Source organism: Glycine max, chromosome 12 (assembly GCF_000004515.6).
Source record: "Glycine max cultivar Williams 82 chromosome 12, Glycine_max_v4.0, whole genome shotgun sequence".
NCBI classification, from domain to species: domain Eukaryota; kingdom Viridiplantae; phylum Streptophyta; class Magnoliopsida; order Fabales; family Fabaceae; genus Glycine; species Glycine max.
The window spans coordinates 36791042-36807097 of record NC_038248.2 but is presented as its reverse complement, the minus strand read 5'-3'; the positions used below and the strand labels follow the sequence as shown (position 1 = coordinate 36807097).

At 35.6% G+C, this 16056-nt stretch overlaps 2 protein-coding genes across 2 annotated transcripts; one reads left to right on the top strand and one right to left on the bottom strand.

Moving 5' to 3' along the window:
• Nucleotides 1–168: 168 nt before the first annotated feature.
• On the bottom strand, nt 169–3054 carry LOC106795431 (uncharacterized). Its single transcript, XM_014765024.2, has 2 exons — nt 1099–3054; nt 169–1017 (listed from the first exon to the last, which is right to left on the bottom strand). Exons 1-2 carry the CDS (start codon nt 1106–1108, stop codon nt 188–190), a joined length of 840 nt encoding a protein of 279 aa, XP_014620510.1. The 5' UTR covers nt 1109–3054; the 3' UTR covers nt 169–187.
• A 2073-nt stretch (nt 3055–5127) lies between these two features.
• LOC112998572 (serine/threonine-protein phosphatase 7 long form homolog) lies at nt 5128–6270 on the top strand. The gene is made up of 3 exons (XM_026124690.1): nt 5128–5894; nt 5990–6080; nt 6157–6270. Exons 1-3 carry the CDS (start codon nt 5128–5130, stop codon nt 6268–6270), a joined length of 972 nt encoding a protein of 323 aa, XP_025980475.1.
• The last annotated feature ends 9786 nt before the right edge of the window (nt 6271–16056 follow it).

Genomic DNA, 16056 nt, shown 5'->3' with positions numbered 1-16056 from the left:
TTTTGTATAATAATCTGAATTTTAAAATTTTTAATTTAACTATTTTACTAAATATAATTAGTTTGTTTATGTTTTTAGATTTAATTAAAAATGATAAAACTAAAGCTTTTAACAATTTATTTATATAAGAACATTATACTACGTCATCAATAAAATATTTAAACAATGACATTTGTCTATGGAAAAACTAAGATGAGGATACATTAGGACAATTATTTATGCTATGACCATGTTGCCGGCAAAGTCCACATTTTTTTCTACTTGCTCGTTCATTTTCGTCTTCGTCCATCTCAGTAGGAATGCGAGTTGAAACTGGACGACCCTTTGCAGTCCTCTTTCTCCTTGGATCAGGACTCCACTGATCTCCTTCATATTTTTGCCACATTGATTCGTGTGGCGATAAACCAAAGGAGTTGTCGTAGATGTGCAAAATGTGTTGTAAAGTGAATATCATCGGCACATAGGTCATGGGATCAACATTGACAGATTTACAGGCAGCCATGATGTGAGAACACGGTAAATGTTTAGCCTGAAATTCACCACAATCACACTTTTGGGATTGTAACATTACTCTAAACCTTCCAGGTGATCTGGGTGTTTCAAGTGGGGATTGAGTCTCGGTTATAATAAAAGTGTGATTGTGTCTGTCGAATTCATTTACAATGTGTGTATTAGATTCTTGTTGACCACTATTGATTGCATCGAAGACGACTTCAGAATACTGTGAGCCGGAGTTGATCATTGCCTGAGTTTGTCGACCTCTATTAGCAAAGAGTAGTGCGGTCTTGAAATAGGTCTCCTCAACCAATGATGACACCGGTAAATGTCTTGTGTTTTTTAACATGGAATTAACAGACTCCGAAAAATTGGTAGTCATATGTCCCCAACGTTTCCCCTCATCAAAGCATTGTACCCATTTTTGTTTGGGTAATTGATCAAGCCATTCAGCTGCACTTGGCTTATTCGCACGAATATCCCCAAGATGTCGCCAGTGCATCTTCTCCGTGTATGCGTACCCTGTAAATATTTAATCAATGTATTATGTTATAAAATTTGATTGAAAGAAAATTATAACGAATAAATAAAATAGATTCTCACCAGCCAACATAAGTGGTTTCTTTAAATGTTTGCAGTTTGAGTTACCACGAAGAAAGTTTTGTGCAATGTGGCGCAGGCAAAAGAAATGGGATGTGTCCTGGACCCATAAGTTACTTGGGTTGTTGTAGGCACTTATAATTGAGGGGTGTCGGTCTGAAATAAGAGAAATGTTAATTTGCGGAGTAACATGTCTTCTCAAATTCTTTAGAAAAAACCCCAAGCTGAAGTTGTCTCCCCTTCTACAATGGCATAGGCAATCGGGAAGATATGGTTAGCTCCATCTTGTGCGGTAGCTATCAACAGTGTGCCAGTATACTTTCCGTAAAGCCATGTACCATCTACTTGTACAATGGGTTTGCAATATGCAAAACCATGCATGGACCAAATGATCAAAAGACACGTTTAAACAATCTTTTGCCCGGTACTATTTCTCCCCCCTCATACAAGGATTCTGTTTGAGCAGCGACCACAGTCCCGGGAACACAAGATTGCAAAGCTCCGAAAAGTTTTGGCAGTTTGGCATATGATTCTTCCCAGTTTCCATGAATCATCTCCAATTCTTTTTGCTTTGCTAACCATGTCTTCTTGTAGGATGGGGTATAATTCATGAACGTTTTGATCTCTGCAATCAATGTCTTGATGGAGACAGTTGGGTTTGTTTTGACAATTGGTTGGATGATCTGTGCTATGACGTGTTTGTCGAGTTGGCGATGATTTTGTCTAAGCATCGGCACGAGACAAGTGTGATGACCTCTGATACTCTTGATAATCCATTTGTTATGCCTCTTTGAATTGCATGCGCCCAAGCTCCATGTACAACCATTTTCATGTAACTTGCAGACGAAGTGTAGCCTTCTTTGGTCAGAGTAAATTGTTCTGCAATCAAAATGATTTCTGATGTTGTATTCTTTGATTGCTCGAATACATTGTGATTTGTCATCGAAGATCATGCCAACCTCGAGTACACCGACTGGTGGTTGTACATTATGTTGCTGATGAACAAAATGGGGTCGATCAATATAGTGTGGTAGGTGGTCAAAGTTCAAGTCTACTGGACACCTAGGTTGCTGATATTGCAACGGAGGTGACGGAGGTGTCGTTGGTCTGCCAACACCCTCGTCATCGGTTTGGTCATCACTTTGGTCATCGCTTTGTTGATTGATGTGATCAAAGAACTGTTGATCCTCATCCTCAGTAAAATCATCCATGTTTTCATGATGAAATCGTATAATGGGATCTTCGTTAGCAATGGGATGTTCATCTCGGTTTGATGTTTGCGTTTGTGGTAGTTGTGAAGGTGGCGTAAAGGGGGATGAAGGATGGTTTTGTTGGTCAAAGGAGGTTTGTTGGCCATGAAAAAAAGAATCATTCTCGGATAATATTTGTGTGTATGAAGTATAAATGTCAAAGGGGTCTTGTGATTCAAGGTTGTTGTATAAAGATACTGGATTATTGAGGTCTATGTTGTTGTACGGTAACTGTTGTGGATGCGGTAGTTGTAGTTGTGGACATGAGGGTTGTGGAGACGATAGTTGTGGTTGAGAAATAAGCTCAGTAACAGCATAGAATTCGGCAGAATTCAATTGTGGATTCTGGATAATTGTTTCCATCGCGCCTCTAAGATCATCATTGTCGAATAGTTGAGCCGAAATAAAACGTGTCTGACCGAGATGAATTGAAATAGGGACACGAAATAACAATTGAGAAACTTGTTCAGTTGCTCGAGTAGGAAGATGATTGTTAATTTTTCGAATGAATTGTGTAAACGTAATAGAACGACTGGCGTAAAAAAATATTGGGGTCGTACATTGGTACGTCGATCCTTGAACTGGATCGTCTACAATGTGACCACTGTGGTAAATGAGGGTCGGAATTTCTTTAGGTGGAGCCATGGTGGTGCTTATGGGATATGAGTGGAAATGGTGTGAGAGTTACAAATCGAGTTTTGTTTTGTGAGAAAATTGTTGTGTGTGATATGTTGTTGTCAAATGGTGATATTATATATAGGCTAAGAAAGTTTAGTACCAGAGTTAGATTGTAATGTTAGGTGGGAGAGTTAGATTGGAAGGTTAGGTTGGGAGAGTTAGTTACGAGGGTTAGATGGGAGGGTTAGGTGGGAGTGTTAGATTGGAAGGTTAGATGAGAGAGTTAGATTGGAAGGTTAGGTGGGAGAGTTAGTTACGAGGGTTAGATGGGAGGGTTAGGTGAGAGTGTTAGATTGGAAGGTTAGGTAAGATAGTTAGATCGGAAGGTTAGATGGGAGGGTTAGGCAGCAAAGTTAGTTACGACGGTAAGGTAGGAGAGTTAGGTAGGACATTAAGTGCATGTGAGTAATTTAGTGTACACATGTGAGTGAACAGTATGCAACCTCACACATTAATATACATGACAGACTGTTCGTTTAATCATGATTGTTGACCGCAGTGTTCTGTATCGCATGCCAAGGTCACATGGATTGTTCAGAAACATGTTAATGGGATAAACATACGCATGTGAGTGAACAGTGTGCAACACCAAACTTCAAAGCATCTCTGAAATGATGCATATGTAGACTATTATTATTGAAGTAAATTAAAATAACAACTTCAAAGCATGCAACAACTACAACTAGATAATAAAGACGGAGAAAAACTTCAATGCAATACAACAAAATATGTTAAATTATTCATTCTAATTTCATGGTATTCTCCAGCTTCTGCTCCATGTCGGCCCAACTTAGGTCATTAACTTGAGTAGGTGATAATGAATTATGAACATCAACTTTAAGTTCCATACATATTACACTTCTCATATTGAGAAATGTATGAAACATGCATGAGACACCTTCTTCATCAATAATTTGAATTGCCCTATATTGAACTTCACCATTTAATTGATATACAGGACAACGATACCAAAGGGTATTAATTATAGGCGTAACACCATTATCTGTAATTGATGACTGTATTGCAGTGATTATATTTGGCAGCGTCATTGTTGGATTCAAGAGTAACGACTTTGTGTTGTCACCTCTGAAAATTGCATTTGCACTTGAACTTTGAATGATTTCACCATTGATATAAACGTACACACAAATAGGCTCTGACCTCATTGCTAGCCCTCTCTGTTTTCTCTCACAATTTGATTAGACACAACAGTGCAAAGTATTAGGTGACATGGTAGGTTTATATATGCAATCTATCACGGGTCCATGGTTCACGTGAATTAGAATGTCGATGCATCACAGTACCACAGTCGTGTTAATGTGCTTTGGAATCTCGAGGCCTTACAACGAGACAAAATATAAATGTGGTTTGGAATCTCGAGGCATTACAATTACATTAAGTGTAATGTTGAGGCCATGCGAAATGTTGAGAACAAAGCTAATGCGGTTATCATACGCATGTGGGTGAATAGTGTGCACGAAAATGTCATTGGTTCACGTGCATTAGAATCTCGATGCGTGACAGTACCACAGTTGATGTTAATGTGCTTTGGAATCTCGAGGCCTTGCAATGAGACAATTTATAAATGTGCTTTGGATTCTCGAGACATTTACAATTACCTTATCGTACGCATATGGGTGAATAGTGTGCACGAAAATGTCATTGGTTCACGTGCATTAGAATCTCGATGCGTGACAGTACCACAATTGATGTTAATGTGCTTTGGAATCTCGAGGCCTTGCAACGAGACAATTTATAAATGTGCTTTGGATTCTCGAGACATTTACAATTACCTTAACGTACGCATGCGGGTGAACAGTGTGCACAAAATTTTAGTGATTCACGTGAATTAGAATTTCGATGCACCACAGTACCATAGTCATGTTAACGTGCTTTGGAATCTCGAGGCCTTGCAACGAGACAAATTATAAATGTGCTTTGGAATCTCAAGGCATTACAATTATCTTAAGTGTATTTGTGCTTGCAAAACCGAACATAGTGTAAATAATAAATAGATGAGAGGTGCATGTCAATAGCACATGTGCATCACCCAACTTCAAATTTTATATCATTTGTATTCGGTTTACCATTTGACATCATTCTCATGGATGATAAACCTCTATTGCGTCATCAACATGTTCATCGTTCACGTACCACGATTAATGAGTTAATCACTTCCTATTACCATACAATACCTGAACCAGAACCACAAATTATACCATTATTATCGTCTACCGGGTTCCAACATATTGCCTTAATCAAACAGTGTAAAATTGATCCTGCATTGATCACTGCATTGGTTGAACGATGGAGGCCTGAAACACATACCTTTCACCTGCCATGGGGAGAGTGCACCATCACACTCGAAGATGTTGCACTTCATCTAGGCATTAGAGTCGATGGTTGTGTTGTGGCTGGACCTAGCTTCTTACATTGGGATGAGTTATGCCACGAGTTACTAGGGGAAGTCCCTCCCGAAAATGCACGTAAAGGATCCGCACTGAAGCTAACATGGTTGCTAAACATGTTGCGCGCACCATTGCCTGAAGAACCAACAACGTACCAACTACAATGCAGGTGTAGAGCTTACATAATGTACATGATTGGCGGTGCTTTAATTCCTGATAAATCTGGAAATAGAGTTCATTTAATGTATTTGAACCTATTACGTGATTTGAACAACACAAAAAAATATAGTTGGGGTTCGGCTTGCTTAGCAAACTTGTATAGAGAACTATGTCGAGCATCATCGGAGGTTGGTAAATCTATGGGTGGTTGTGTCATACTATTGCAGTCATGGGCTTGGTACCACATGCCTTTTATTGCACCAAGAGTCCCACGACCGGAAATAACTTTTCCACTGGCTAAAAGGTTATTTACATATAGCGAAATGTAAATTTTTTTATTTCAATGACGTGTATTATAACATTACAATGAATACTGATTATGTATGTTTTACATTTTAGATGGAGTGGTGGTAGATTAGAATATAGGGCCACACCGCATGGTGACTTAGTCGGATATAGGTCTCGTATAGATCATATGGAGAGCCATGAGGTATGATACTATCATGATCTGCACCTTAAATATAAACATACATACTAACATGTTGCCTTGTTGGCATATATTTCAGTTTTCTTGGATCCCATATAGAGGATTTGAAGAACACCTACCCAGACGTGCATATAGAGACATGGAGATTTGGTCTGCATGTACTGCAATTATTTGTTTCTCGATTGTCGAATGACATCAAACAAATCGAGTGAAGCTACAGTTTGGACTACAACAAGATATCCCTATTGATCCCATGAATCTTGATTTACTTCACCAAATTGACATGCGAGACAATCATTACACTGATTGGATGGAATATCATGCGGAGTGGATTAATATCTGGAAAAACAAACACAACGATATTTTAGCTGGGCAATGGGTTGAAGGAATAGTGACACATACACCAGCGTACATGGAATGGTATAGAAAAAACACTACTTTGTTCTTGTCTGTTGAACAACAACTACATGATCCACGCACAACAATTACACAAAATGTTGCAAGGTCAGGTGTTGAACAAACACATTTTGAAATTCCACATCCTCAGTCAATGTATTATACTCCTTCACCTGTTCATCAAACTTTTGGCCACACTAGCGAGTCAGTCACCGCAACCACCCATGAATGGATGACCGATTTATTTGGCGTCGATTTCAATACACCAAATTCAGCGGCATCATATTTAGCTACTTTACAACAGTTCGATGCACCGCATTCGTTTGGAGAACAAGGTCAAAGTTCTTCAGCTGCAACAACCAACATTGAAAATACTAACATAGAACAACAACATGATCATGACGTGGAAGAACCAGTCATACTGGAAAGAAGAAATCCTCGACGTAATCGGCGTCCACCACCTTGTGGGACTGGTCATCGTCTTGGTCATTGAAGTATAAAATGTTGTGATAATGGGATCAAATATGTGTAAGTACCACTGTAACGGCATCAAAAAAACTATGATTTGGACCCTTGCAACTATGCTTAAGAGCCCATGTTCTGCATTTTTTTAAAATTATGTCCAACACATTAATGATGTTTGTGACTCATTTTTTCTATAGTTTGAACGTCAGAAAATCCAAAAAAAATTATTTAGTGCACCAGTTCCATCGACTAACACCTCAAAATACAAGTACAAAATCAAAAAAACTATGATTTGGACCCTTGCAACTATGCTTAAGAGCCCATGTTCTGCATTTTTTTAAAATTATGTCCAACACATTAATGATGTTTGTGACTCATTTTTTCTATAGTTTGAACGTCAGAGAATCCAAAAAAAAATTATTTAGTGCACCAGTTCCATCGACTAACACCTCAAAATACAAGTACAAAATCAAAAAAACTATGATTTGGACCCTTGCAACTATGCTTAAGAGCCCATGTTCTGCATTTTTTTAAAATTATGTCCAACACATTAATGATGTTTGTGACTTATTTTTTCTATAGTTTGAACGTCAGAGAATCCAAAAAAAATTATTTAGTGCACCAGTTCCATCGACTAACACCTCAAAATACAAGTACAAAATCAAAAAAACTATGATTTGGACCCTTGCAACTATGCTTAAGAGCCCATGTTCTACATTTTTTTAAAATTATGTCCAACACATTAATGATGTTTGTGACTCATTTTTTCTATAGTTTGAATGTCAGAGAATCCAAAAAAAATTATTTAGTGCACCAGTTCCATCGACTAACACCTCAAAATACAAGTACAAAATCAAAAAAACTATGATTTGGACCCTTGCAACTATGCTTAAGAGCCCATGTTCTGCATTTTTTTAAAATTATGCCCAACACCTTAATGATGTTTGTGACTCATTTTTTCTATAGTTTGAACGTCAAAGAATCCAAAAAAAAATTATTTCGTGCACCAGTTCCATCGACTAACACCTCCAAATACAAGTACAAAATAAAAAAAACTATGATTTGGACCCTTACAACTATGCTTAAGAGCCCATGTTATGCATTTCTTTAAAATTATGTCCAACACATTAATGATGTGTGTGCCTCATTTTTTCTATAGTTTGAACGTCAGAGAATCCAAAAAAAATTATTTCGTGCACCAGTTCCATCGACTAACACCTCAAAATACAAGTACAAAATCAAAAAAACTATGATTTGAACACTTTTTCCATGGTAATAACGTCAAAAACTTCAAAAAAAAAATATTCGTGACACACTGCAATTTTCACAAATCAATTTTTTTTACTTTGAAATTATAATGGACTTCTGCTGCATCAATTATCAGGGATAAATCACAGTCGAAATTGACAACACTCGGCAATTTATATAGGTCTCTAAAAAAATAAATATCTCACCAGTAAAACTGACATGACATGCACTACTCAATTTTTTTTTCACTCTGCTAATTATAATGGACTTATACTCCATCAATTACCAAAGATAAATCACAGTTAAAATTGACAACACTCAGCAATTTACACACGTCTCTAAAAAAATAAATGTCGCACTAGTAAAACAGACATGACATGGACAACTCAATTTTTTTCACTCTGATAATTATAATGGACTTCTGCTCCATCAATTACCAGGGATAAATCACAATTGAAATTGACAACACTCGGTAATTTTCACACATCTCTAAAAAAATTAATGTCGCACCAGTAAAACTGACATGACGTGGACAACTCAGTTTTTTTTCACTCAGTTGTTGTTTTAACTCAGCAATTTGCACATTATGGACCCTTGTAAATATGCTTAAGTGTTCATTTACCCGTTCATCTAAATGCACAGTTAACTAGTGACTCACTCAATTATAACCAAATTCTATAAATACTACTACAGCTAAAGACATTCGTAACAATTTCAAATTTTCATCTCAATCCCTACCACAATGTGTCACCTAACTGCATATGTTTGTGTTTACTACGACGGCCAAATTTGCAATACTAATGAGGGCACCATCTTTGTTAGTAACAGCACAAAAACTTTCATGGTTGACAAGGTCATAACCTTTACACAATTGCTTGAACTTGTTCACCAAAAACTAAACATTGACCCAGAACAACATATCCAACATCTTCATTTTCGGTGCCCTATATTTGAGTCAGGACAACGTTATATGTACACATCTTTTATTCTGCGAGATGATGCTGATGTTTGACAAATGTTCAACATTTTTTACAACAATCCATCACTACCATTTGTGGAGTTATTTGCCATAATTTGTCACAATAATGACCCACCAGGCAACCAACATGGCTCAACCTCTAATCTTGAGGACTTAGGTGAATACGAGACTTGTTGACTCAAAAACCATGATAGTGATACGGACTCCTCTTCCGGGCCCAAAGGAAGTAACCTGTCTCCATCCCACGAACCTATATTCAAACGAGATTGGTAATCTACGGATCATTCATGTCTAAGTTATTTCTTCTTTGAGATTTTCATGTAATGTCTTATGTCTGTCTTCAGTTATCACTTTACGTATTGAAATAATTTTTCCTTTAAATTTAAATTAGCAATTTTCAGTTTACCCACTTTTACTGCAGTAGTTGACATGGTAACATAACTGTCAAAATTCACAATACTTTGTCATTTACACTACACTGTTTTTAAAAATTCAATGTCTCATCGACAAAACTGACATGAAATGGACAACTCATAATCTCTTTATTCACTCTGAAAATAACTATGGACGTTTGCTGCTTTAATTACAAGGGAAAAATCACAATCCAAATTGACAATACTATGCAATTTGCATACGTCTCTAAAAATTAAATGTCTCACCTGCAAAACTGTCATGAAATGGACAACTCATAATCTCTTTATTCACTCTGAAAATAACTATGGACGTTTGCTGCTTTAATTACAAGGGAAAAATCACAATCCAAATTGACAATACTCTGCAATTTGCAAACGTCTCTAAAAATTCAATGTCTCACCTGCAAAACTGTCATGAAATGGACAGCCCATCATCTCTTTATTCACTCTGAAATTCATCATGAACGTCTGTTGCTTTAATTACATGGGAAAAATCACAGTCCAAATTAACAACACTCTGCATTATGAGCTGTCCATTTCATGTCAGTTTTACAGGTGATACATTTAATTTTTAGAGACGTGTGCAAAACTAACATGAGATGGACAACTCATAATCTCTTTGTTCACTCTGAAATTATAATGGACGTCTGCTACATCACTTACTAGGGAAAAAGAAACATTGGATTCCAATACACATCAACGTGGCAGAATACTCATACAACTATAAATAACACAACACAGACACAATACAAACACACAATCTCACACCACATAATTTCACAAACCAAATTCAATCTTATTACTATGTCATTTTTGGGAGAAACAAGCAGTCAGACCATTACTAACTCCAGATTAGCTTTCATTTTTCCAAATGGATCAATCAGTTACAACCAAACTGGTGTTTATTTTCAAAGTCTCATTCCAACACCAATGCGAGTTCCTAACAACTGTTCTTTTGATACACTCAAGCGTAGAATGCACAACACCCTTCAACTAACTAACGATCAATTACTGGATGAAATCTACTACCGAAAGCCATTCATAGATGCAGGTCAACAATATTTTATTCAATCTTTACAATTGAAAAATGATGATGATGTTTACACAATGTTAATGTGCAATGACCAATACTCGTGTGTTGGCCCTATAGAATTATTATGTACCATTATTAGAACACTGGATGCTATACTCAACCTGCTTCAATCAACCATCGCTCCTACTCATGATGCAATTATGTATTACGGGAAGTGGAACATACCACGTCAAGGTGAGTTTTTGGGTTACTCCTTTACTGGAACTAATCCAATAAGATTTGGCATTCCTTCGGGATGTGGCATGGAGAAACTCAAGGATCTAATCAAACAAGTTGCACCTACAGGGGTTCCCCCTAATGGAATTCACGGATCACAATTGGTTAAACGATTATTCTTTCGACAACCAGGTCATTCTAAGTATTCCGAAAATTTGATTGAACATGACATAACAGAATTGAAAAATGATGAAGACGTGCTAAAAGTGTTAGCACAATCTAAATAAAAGAAGACATGTATTCTGCACAACATATTTCATATCCTCATTAGTTTTGTTATGTTTGCATTGTAAGTGTAATTTTTAATATGTTTCATTATTGTCGAGTATCATTTCAATTACTGTAATTTGAGTATTTTGTCTATGACTGATTTCTCATATATTTTTTTGCGGTGTTTTTCTTACTGTATTTTAATACTACTAACTAATTTTATTATTTTTTAATTACAACAACATACAAAAATTAACAAAACATAAATTTAACTACACAATTACATATAACATAAATAAAAAATTATACTCTAATTTTATCCAATTTTTATATTTTTCTTTACATGTATATTTCTCTTTACAAAAAGTTATAAAATAATATTACATAAATTAATTTAATAAATAAATCATTTTCAAATCAATTAAAAATAATTTTATATAATATAATTAAATTAAAAATTTTAAAATTCAGATTATTATACAAAATAAATATTTACTAAAATAAATATATTATTATACAAAATTCAAATTTTAAAACATATATTCACCAAAAAATATCTTAAATAATTTAAATAATATAACAAAAACACTTAAATTTAATAATATCATTTTCTTAATAACAAAATTATATTGTAAAATAATATTACATAAATTAATTTAATAAATAACTGATTTTCAAATTATTTAAAAATAATTTTATATAATATAATATTTAATTTTAATAATATAAAAACTTTTTTATAAAAAAAAAGGAAGAACGGAAGGTGCAATTGAGTCAAACTAGTGTACATTGAGCATTTAATGGAGAGAGAAGGTGCAATTGAGTAAAAAAACCTATAAAAATATTATGCCGACATCCTTCTTTTCTCTTTCTTCTTAAAGAAATTATTCTCTTGGAAGTTCATCGAGAATCTACGTAGATTGTGAGAATTTTATAGACTCCACTCATAGATTTATTAAAATTTATTTCATATAAAAATAATAATAAAATATTTATAAATAACATACTAATTAAACATTTTAACAATATAATAAAATAAAACAGTAAATCATAAAGTTCAGAATATTTAAATAATCAAGTCTAGTAATAATATATCACTAATAGACAATAACTTGTAGAGGTTATAGTAGTGATAGATCACTCTCATCAAGAATTTGATGTTATTAGAAAATAAGTGTTTGATATTAATAAAGATGAGAATTTTGTATTTGAGAATAACACGCTAAATAAAGGTATGTTGAATGCTAAGCACATAAAAAATAATAAAAAATGACTTATATTTTGGTGTAATTTTTTTAACTTGTTAACTCGTTGACTCACTCAAGAGTCTACCGAGTTTACTTATAGTTTATAGAGTTTACTCTGAGTCTATTAAAAAAAGAGTTTACTCAAGAGTCAACTCGCAAAGGACAAGTGGACTCGTAAACTCGTAAGAGTTAGCAAGTTAACACGAGAGTTTGATAACCATACTGCCTTGGTCTCGAACACAAGATTCCTTCGCCTATTATAGATAATCAGACCTTTTAAGCATGTGTTACGACTTTAATTCTTGGTCATGTAAATAGATAAAACTTTTGATGATAAAGATAAAATCTACTCCAGTAATCTCTATATTTCAAAAGAAATTTGTCTTTAACTATATCGATTGAGGAACTTTCTTAATGTTACAACAAAAAAAATTTGTTATCAAAGGAGCAAAAATTAATTTATATCATGTTTGGAGGGTTGCAGATGTTCTTCATTACCCAAAAGAAATGGCCATCTCCATTTCTACTCACCTTCATGTAACATGTGTCACTAAAACTTTCAAAAGGTTGAGATTCATTTTAAAAAATTGAAAAATCCTTTCCTTCACCTGCTTCCTCTCTTTCTCTCTTTGCGAGACTGAGTTTGTTTATTCCATTTTAAACAATATGTTGGTAGTTGGTTAGATGATAGTTGATAGTTTTAGAGAATTGTTTTAGAAAGAAGGCTATGTCATTGATTTCTTGGATTAACAATTACAACATACCAATTACCTATTTATAGGCTCAAGTCATCAAACCTCTCAATGGTGGTGAATGTTTCTACATTATTTTAAGTCTTTCTAGAGTTTTCATGATAGATTAGTATCATGATAGTTCTAGATTCTTCTATCTTATACATACACTTATAGTTCTAGATTGTTCTACCATATTCATTCACATTATGGTTCTAGATTATTCTACCATATTCATACACACTATAGTTCTAGGATATTCTATTATTTTCATACATATTATATTTAAGAATATTCTAGAAATTTGTAGCAATTTCAACACTCCTCCTTGATGCAAATTTCTGTGACTCTGAGCATAGCTCGTAATTCTTCAAATCTTGGTCTCGACAACGCCTTCGTGAATATGTCTGCAATTTGATCTTCTGTTTTGCAGTAGTCGAGTTTGATCTCTTTAGTTGTTTCAGCTTCTCTGATAAAGTGATACTTGATTGCTATGTGTTTTGTTCTGCTGTAATGAACTGGATTCTTCGCCATTGCAATTGCTGATTTGTTGTCACAATTGATTTTAGTAGGCTCATCTTGTTTTTCTCCCATGTCTTCAAGTATCCTACGAAGCCATATAGCTTGACTCGTTGCTTCAGTAGCTGCCACGTACTCTACTTCTGTTGTTGATTATGCTACTATAGCTTGCTTCTTCGACGCCCAAGAGAACATTCTCGATCCTAGTGAGAAAGCATAGCCAGAGGTACTTTTCATGTCATTTGTCGAACCTGCCCAATCACTGTCAGTGTAGCCAAGTAATTCTGAGTTGGTTTCGGTAGTATATCATATACCAAACTCTTTTGGTCCTTGTAGATACCTCAAAATTCTTTTTCTTGCTCCAAAGTGTATTTGACATGGGCTTTGCATGAATCTTGATAGAAGACTTGTAGCATACATTATGTCAGGCCGTGTAGCTGTCAAATATATGAGGCTTCCAATTAGACTTCGATATTTGGATGCATCAGTTTCTGGTGCTCCATCATTCTTCTGTAGTTTCTCATTTGTTATGAGTGGAGTAGCAATAGGTTTGCAGCCATACATCTTGAATTTCTTAAGTAAGCCTTCTGTGTATTTCTTTTGCGAGATGAATATCCCATCATTTCTCTGACTTACCTCTATGCCGAGGAAGTAACTCATCAAACCAAGGTCGATCATCTCAAAGGTTTTCATCATGTCTTCTTTAAACTCCATCATTATCTTAGTATTGTTTCATGTGTAGATAAGATCATCTACATATAGAGAGAGTAAGAAAGTGTACTGACCTTGAGACTTGATGTAAAGTGTAGGCTCACTCTTGCTCCTCCTGAATCCTCGATCCATGAAATACTGATCGATTCTGTTATACCATGCTCGAGGTGCTTGCTTCAAACTGTAGAGTGCTTTTCTTAGTCTTGTGTTTTTGTAACCCTTAGCTACTAGCCTTAGCTACTAGCCTCGCCTTGTGTTTTTGTATGGTGTCATCAGGGTTGAGCTTTGTCTTATAGACCCACTTAACCCCAATGATATCGTTTCCATGGGGACGATTTACTAACTCCTATGTGTTATTTTTCTCGATCATCTATATCTCTTCTTCCATTGCCTTGACCCATACTTCCTGCTTTGACGCTTCTTCAAAGCTTCCAGGTTCAAGTATGGCCAAGTTACAAGTTTCATATATGTCTACCAAAGATCTTACTCGTCTTGGAGTAGACTCTAGTGATGATAGTTCTTGATCTTGTTGTTGTGGTGGAGATGAAGGTGGTTCACCTGGGTTTTCTTCCTCAGCTTCTTCTTGAGGTAGTTGAGCGGGTATAAGAACGTTCTTCTCCATTTTTTCTTCATCCCAATTCCAAGAAGTGTACTCATCAATTTCAACATCTCGACTGATGACGAGTTTCTTAGTTTACAAGTTGTAGACACGATAGCCCTTAGAGATATTGTTATACCCAAGGAAGATACCTCATATAGTCTTCTCTTCAAGCTTGTGCCTCTTCACGTCTAGAATATGAATGTAGCATATAGATCCAAAGACCCTTAGGTGTTTTGCTGATGGCTTCTTCCCGTTCCAAGCTTCAATTAGAGTCTTATCTTTTACAGACTTAGTTGGACATCTGTTGAGTAAGTAAACAACAGTGTAGACTGCTTCAGCTCAAAATGTGTTAGGTAGTCCCTTCTCCTTGAGCATCGATCTAGCCATTTCCATAACTGTGCGATTCTTTCTCTTGGACACTCCATTTTGTTGAGGAGAATATGCGACTATAAGTTGTCGATCAATTCCTTCATCCTCACAAAATCTTTCAAACTCGCGAGAGGTGTACTCTTTGCCGCGATCACTTCTTAGTACTTTTATCTGTCTTCCACTTTGATTTTCAGCAAGGGCCTTGAACTTTTTGAATACTCCAAAGACTTATGATTTTTCTTTTAGAAAATATACCCATGTCATTCTAGAGAAGTCATCAATGAAGAGTATGAAGTACCTGTTGTTCTCATGTGATGGCGTCCTCATTGGTCCACAGACGTTTGTATGTATCATCTCCAATAGATCTTTCGCTCTCCATGCTCCGCTTGTAGAGAAAGGAAATCGGTGTTGCTTACCAAGGAGACATCCTTCACACACTTCATTGTTCTCCTTCATGCTTGGAAGATCTCTCATCATGTTCTTCTCATGTAACAACTTCAAGGCATGTGTGTTGAAGTGGCCAAATCTTCGATGCCATAGTCATGAATCATTAACTTGTACCTTCATGACAATGTTTGCTGCATATTTTAAATTTAGAGGAATGCTTTTATTGCTCTTATTCATCTTTACTTGGGCTATCTCAGACCTTTTATTTTTGTTGTCTAAGATTTTGCATACACCTCCTTCAAAGTGAAGTGTGTATCCTCTTTCCATCATTTGGCCAATGCTTAGAAGATTTTCTTTTAGGTTGGGAACTAGTAAGACATCATGGATGAGTCGC

Bases quoted from the DNA above. Each gene is read 5' to 3' on its own strand.
- LOC112998572 (XM_026124690.1), top strand. From the start codon at position 5,128: ATGGATGATAAACCTCTATTGCGTCATCAACATGTTCATCGTTCACGT. The intron at 5,895-5,989 runs GTTATTTACATA...TTTACATTTTAG, and splicing joins ACTTTTCCACTGGCTAAAAG to ATGGAGTGGTGGTAGATTAG. The intron at 6,081-6,156 runs GTATGATACTAT...CATATATTTCAG, and splicing joins ATCATATGGAGAGCCATGAG to TTTTCTTGGATCCCATATAG.